Below are 7,107 nucleotides of genomic sequence, written 5' to 3' on the forward strand. Positions count from 1 at the left end.
TAGTGGTGATCCGGTGTTTAGTGGAAGTCAAGCATTTTTGTGGCAGTCCGGTATTTAGTGGCGACTCAGTATTTAGTGGTGGTGGTTCAGTGTTTAGTGCCGACCTAGAGTTTAGTGCTGGTCCAATGTTTAGTGCCGACCTAGTGTTTAGTTCTGGTCCAATGTTTAGTGGCGACCTAGTGTTTAGTGCTGGTCCAATGTTTAGTGGCGACCCAGTGTTTAGTGGTGGTCCAGTGTTTAGTGGCGACCCAGTGTTTAGTGGAGACCCAGTGTTTAGTGGTGGTCCAGTGTTTAGTGGCGACTCAGTGTTTAGTGGTGATCCGGTATTTAGTGGCGACCCAGTGTTTAGTGGCGACCCAGTGTTTAGTGGTGGTCCAGTGTTTAGTGGCGACCCAGTGTTAAGTGGTGGTCCAGTGTTTATTGGCGACCCAATGTTTAGTGGTGGTCCAGTTTTTAGTGCGTGCGGTGTACAGCGCCGTATGATTGCATTCACTTCTTAATCCATGTTTCGTATACATGCAGTAACGACCAGGCGGTACCTTGTGAATTCTTTGCAAAATATACGAATAAAATACATCAATAAGTCATGATGTAATTATGGAAACTAAAGTATTGCATAAATATGTTTTGACGATTCCCTTGGAGATACGCCCTTACGATGGTGCCTCATTAAACTGAAAATGCTTCAATCATCGTTATATGATAATATTCTATCAAAACATAATTGGATGTTGGACTGACATTAAAGATCTACAAGAAAGTTATCCTTTCATTTTAATAAAAATGAATGCATTTAGTGTCTGTCCGCGCAAAACATTATTGCTTATACAGACTCAATAATCCTCAGTTTAAATGGAATGTTTTCCATACTGTGGAAGTAATGATTTCTCGAGCAAGAAAAACCTCTACTTAATTATTTTGTGAACACTGTTTGTTATCCTGTGCCGAGAAAATCAATTATAAGAAGTTAATGAAGTAAACAGCACACTGATTTCTATTGACAATTCCAGCACTGAATTTAAAAAATATTATGATAAATGTTTCTAGAAAAACAGCATGTCTTTGTGGGCGGATACTTTAATTAAGCTGCGCTCTTACAACAACCAACATTTATACACATGCCAATTTGGCAGACAATCCTCAGAGAGTCCCTTCGGAAAGCGTTGGAAGTGATGGAATATTTGGAAAGTGCATCATTTCCATAGTTTGTGCTCTGATTAAATTGTTGTTTTGTCTCGATGATGCTCATCAAGTTACAGCGTGAGAAGCTTTCAACAAAACATCGCCTATTTCAGATGGCATAAACCACTTTCAGGTGACATACAATGTGTTCAGACGCAATACGCCTCCAGACAATATCAGCTGTGTTTCGACGACTACACATTTAAATATTTTCTGTCATGTAATTAACAGTTTATGTTTGTGTTTGTAAGCACTATTTGTCGTTAGAGGTATCTTTAAACGGAATAAAATTATAACATTTCTCTTTCTATTTAAGTGTTTATTCTTTTTTCGGCCCTACATGAGAGAGTTAGTGAGTGACTGTGAGGTAGTATTATTTGAAGCTATTATCAATAATATTCACGATGGAGAACTGAACCGGGTTTTTCGGCATCGGTTAACTCAGGGGCCAAACAGCCCATAGGCTAAGTAAGGAACAATCTCTCATTGCCTCCAAAGAATTTGACGAACTATGTGTTCTCGTTTTAAACATATTTGTTCCAAGAGAAAGAAAAGGGATTGGCAAACAAGCTCAGTGGGCGTATATATATGTGTGTGTGCGCTTGATTTGAAATATGTCATTTTTATCACATAGAAACCTGATTCCATGGACCCAGTTGGACAATGTTATCAACCTGTGTCACCGTACCCATTACTCGACATGTGGACACCCATGAAGATCCGGGTTAGAATTGTTCTTCAACAACACATGCTTGTCGTAAGAGGCGACTAACGGGATCGGGTGGTCAGGCGTGATGACTTGGTTGACGCATGGCATCGTATCCCGATTGTGATGATCGATGCACATGCTGTTGATCAGTGGATTGTCTGGTCCAGACTGTATTATTTACAGACCGCCGCCATATAGCTGGAATATTGCTGAGTGCGACATTAAACAACAAACAAACAAACAAACGACATGTGGTGGACATTAGTTCCCACAAGTTCACGCATTGATTCTTCCTCCGCCCCTTCTTCACACCTGTTCATCGATAAGTATTAATCACACCCTTTTTGATTGACCTATTCATGTGCATACATCGACATGTGAATATTACTTCCATCTCTTTCTGCAAATTCACCCATGCCCATACATCGACACACGAATATTAGTCGACATATGGTTATACGGTTCAATGAACCTGTTAGCGTCGTTAAGCGTCTGCTGTTTTCAAATGTATTAAATATTGGTTAAATCTTATTAACATGCCTGGATGCCGTTTGCCTCGAAAATGTTACAATATGATGCGTATGTATGATGAGCAAGGCAATGAGAACTGGGTTACCAAGGTTAGAAATATCATATTTAAATTAGGTTTTGGTGATGTTTGGGTATCACACACTTACGGAGATAAAAACGTTTTTGTTAAAATGTTTTTTCAACGACTGAAAGATAATTTTCGGCAAGTTTGCCATAGTGATTTATCTGAGAGCCCCAAAATGTTTACGTATTGTAATTTTAAATTAACGATTTCTTGTGAAACATACTTAACTCATATTACTGTATCCAAATATAGATCTTGTTTATCGCGATTTAGGTTAAGTTCCCATAGTTTAGAAATTGAAAGAGGCCGTTACTATAACATTCCCCGGGAACAAAGAACATGCAAAATGTGTAACTTAAACGTAATTGAAAATGAATATCACTTCTTACTTATCTGTCCAGCCTACATTGAATTAAGACGTAAATATCTTTTGTCGCAATTCTGTTTTCCCCAATATACTAAAATTCAATTCGTTGTTATCATCCAAAAATGAAGACATTTCCTTGAATACTGCTAAATATCTGTTTTATGCATTCGAAAAAAGGAAATCAATTTTGTCATATTAAGATTGTATATATTATACATGCTTTCATTGTTATCATTTTATTTCATGTCTGCACCGATGAGGTGTTTTTGTACTCATAGGCCCGTGGCCTCATAGTATCAGAAATAAAGATTTGAACCTGTTAGCGTCGTTACATCGACACAGTATAAGTAGCACCGCCTCTTTCTGTGAACCGGTTCACACACATACATCGACACGTGGGCGTGGAAGCCGCGTTGGCTGAGCGGTCTAGCCGTCTGACTTTGTGTGCTGGCGATTAGGTGCCTGACTCTGAGAATGTGGGTTCGAATCCCGGATGGGACTCAACCCCAAAAGTACTAGAATCTGTACTTTACTAAGAAAGTGTAATCCCAATATAACACATGTCACATTTGACCACTTTCTAAAATGGCATTGTGTATTTCACGTGGGCGTAAGTTCCCACCCTTTCTTTTCACCCGTTCAGATCCATACTTTGCGACACGTCAATGTCAGTTCATACCCTTCTACATTCCTGTCACGTCCATACATGGACGCGCAAATATTAGTTCCACCTCCCATAAACCTGTTCACGCCCATACATGGACACGCAAATATTAGTTCCACCTCCCATAAACCTGTTCACGCCCATACATGGACACGCAAATATTAGTTCCACCTCCTATAAACCTGTTCACGCCCATACATGGACACGCAAATATTAGTTCCACCTCCTACAAACCTGTTCACGCCCATACATGGACACGCAAATATTAGTTCCACCTCCTATAAAACTGTTCACGCCCATACATGGACACGCAAATATTATTTCCACCTCCTATAAACCTGTTCACGCCCATACATGGACACGCAAATATTAGTTCCACCTCCTATCAACCTGTTCACGCCCATACATGGACACACAAATATTAGTTGCACCTCCTATCAACCTGTTCACGCCCATACATGGACACGCAAATATTAGTTCCACCTCCTACAAACCTGTTCACGCCCATACATGGACACACAAATATTAGTTGCACCTCCCATAAACCTGTTCACGCCCATACATGGACACGTAAATATTAGTTCCACCTCCTATAAAACTGTTCCACCTCCTACATACATGGACGCCCATAATATTAGTTCCACCTCCTACAAACCTGTTCACGCCCATACATGGACACGCAAATATTAGTTGCACCTCCTATAAACCTGTTCACGCCCATACATGGACACACAAATATTAGTTCCATCTCCTATCAACCTGTTCACGCCCATACATGGACACGCAAATATTAGTTCCATCTCCAACAAACCTGTTCACGCCCATACATGGACACACAAATATTAGTTCCACCTCCTACAAACCTGTTCACGCCCATACATGGACACGCAAATATTAGTTCCACCTCCCATAAACCTGTTCACGCCCATACATGGACACACAAATATTAGTTCCATCTCCTACAAACCTGTTCACGCCCATACATGGACACGCAAATATTAGTTCCACCTCCTATCAACCTGTTCACGCCCATACATGGACACGCAAATATTAGTTCCACCTCCTACAAACCTGTTCACGCCCATACATGGACACGCAAATATTAGTTCCACCTCCTACAAACCTGTTCACGCCCATACATGGACACGCAAATATTAGTTCCACCTCCTACAAACCTGTTCACGCCCATACATGGACACGCAAATATTAGTTCCACCTCCTACAAACCTATTCACGCCCATACATGGACACACAAATATTAGTTGCACCTCCTACAAACCTGTTCACGCCCATACATGGACACGCAAATATTAGTTCCACCTCCTACAAACCTGTTCACGTCTATACATGGACACGTGAATATTAGTTCCACCTCCTACAAACCTGTTCACGCCCATACATGGACACGCAAATATTAGTTCCACCTCCTACAAACCTGTTCACGCCCATACATGGACACGCAAATATTAGTTCCATCTCCTACAAACCTGTTCACGCCCATACATGGACACGCAAATATTAGTTCCACCTCCTATAAACCTGTTCACGCCCATACATGGACACGCAAATATTAGTTCCACCTCCTACAAACCTGTTCACGCCCATACATGGACACGCAAATATTAGTTCCACAAACCTGTTCCTACATGGACCTGTGGTTCACGCCCATACATGGACACGCAAATATTAGTTCCACCTCCTACAAACCTGTTCACGTCTATACATGGACACGTGAATATTAGTTCCATCTCCTACAAACCTGTTCACGCCCATACATGGACACGCAAATATTAGTTCCACCTCCTACAAACCTGTTCACGCCCATTCATGGACACGCAAATATTAGTTCCACCTCCTACAAACCTGTTCACGTCTATACATGGACACGTGAATATTAGTTCCGTTTACTTTCTCTAAATCTACACATCGACAAATTGATATTAAATCCTCACTTTTATATTCACCAGTTTATACATTACCACGTGGGTAATAGATCCTGCCTTTCTATACACCTGATAACATTCTAATTCGACACGTTGATATTACTTCAGAACTTGTATAGGTGTTAACAACTATTCGTCGACATGATATTCAGCACTTTACATGTCCCATTGAATCAACCTGACAGAACAGGTTGTTGAGATAATATATAATAGCGTGAATGCTTTCGTTATCGTTTGTGATAGCCCAATCACATAAATATTGTTAAGACGTCGAAGTGAAAATCCATGCATGCCTACTTGCCAATGAACCTATGACAAACACTTTGCAAGTATACTCTTTCAAAATTCCCTATAAATGCCCCGTAATTAATCAATTACAGATAACATCATTAATTTACAGATACAGGATATCCTTGCTCATTTAAAGGCAAAATACGAACATGTATACGGTTTCGTTGGATACTGTTATGACACTGACAGCATAAGTTAGGCAGGTCAGTTCAGAAACGGTTCTCAAAACAATTCTGTAAGTATCCAGCCTTATTTGAAATATCAAGGATTGTGTGACTGAATATCTATGCTTTTAATCTCTGAGACTCTTCCACGCGAATGGCCATTGCGCACCACCGGTAGTTGCAAATAGCTCTTCGCGAGATTTTTGAAAGGCTGTCGATGTCTGTCGGACATACATACGTGAAAAAGGTTAACGTCTTCTTAAGTGCAAACATATTAATAATACCGACGAGGAGAACATCTTTAATCTTGCTCATAAAACAGGAAAAAAGTTTTCGTCAATCGTAAATCTGGATTTAAAGTCAACATAATATGCTTTTCAGGAAACTTACGTAAATACTCCGCCGCGAAGGTGCCCAGGCAATTGGTTTCTGGTCCGATCGTCCAACCCAAGCTGCATTAAGTCCAATTAAGCACACCAGCACAAACAAACAAAGAAAATTGCACATGTTTGTGGAATGTCCCCGCTCCTAACGCCCTGGTGTATCAGCTCTGTGCCTCTGCCCTTCACTAACTGTTAGGCCTACTGTATCGATTGGCAGATGTATGCTTCATAGGACCTAGGCGTAATCCGCGAATCACACAGCCGAGACCCCAGTCTTATGTAGATTGACGCGACGGACCAGTTCATTTCTTGTATCAACGAGTCCAAAGTTGGTACATCTGCCCACGTGCTTGTCATGTTCTCTACAACATATATATTTTATGTTTTCAAAGAATCCCTGTTGGTTTTTACCCATGTTGGGTTATTGATCAAATTAACGATTATATATACAGAACGTTCAGAAACTTTATGGACTAAACGTAACATCACTGACTTGATGAAATTATTGACGTCTTCGAGAAATTTATTTTGCAGTTGTTTTTGTTCACAGAATAAGTAAATTAATTATTAATGGTAGTGATTGTTATATGGAAACGTTTTAACTGGCTTGTTGATGTATTGACCGTAGTGAAACCTGCGTAGGTTCATTATTCCAATATATAGGAGTCAGTCGGTAGAACGTAACGACAACACAACGGGATATATACAAGCTTACGATACATTATAGCTAAAATTGATGAAGCTCTGTTGACTTATAAAGATACAGTCTCAACACGGATGAGAGATACAGTCTCAACACGGATGAGAGA

General features: G+C 40.3%; 1 protein-coding gene across 1 annotated transcript in view; it reads right to left on the reverse strand.

Moving 5' to 3' along the window:
• The window catches only part of LOC124278633, a 34,326-nt gene extending 27,760 nt beyond the window's left edge, over positions 1-6,566 (reverse strand). The window contains exon 1 of the mRNA XM_046714400.1: positions 6,306-6,566. Coding sequence (XP_046570356.1) covers positions 6,306-6,422 — 117 coding nt within the window. The 5' untranslated portion in view covers positions 6,423-6,566. The remainder of the gene's footprint in view (positions 1-6,305) is intronic.
• Positions 6,567-7,107: the final 541 nt, after the last annotated feature.

The sequence above is a fragment of the Haliotis rubra genome, unplaced genomic scaffold (genome assembly GCF_003918875.1).
Source record: "Haliotis rubra isolate DU_JTF1 unplaced genomic scaffold, ASM391887v1 Scf24, whole genome shotgun sequence".
NCBI classification, from domain to species: Eukaryota; Metazoa; Mollusca; class Gastropoda; order Lepetellida; family Haliotidae; genus Haliotis; species Haliotis rubra.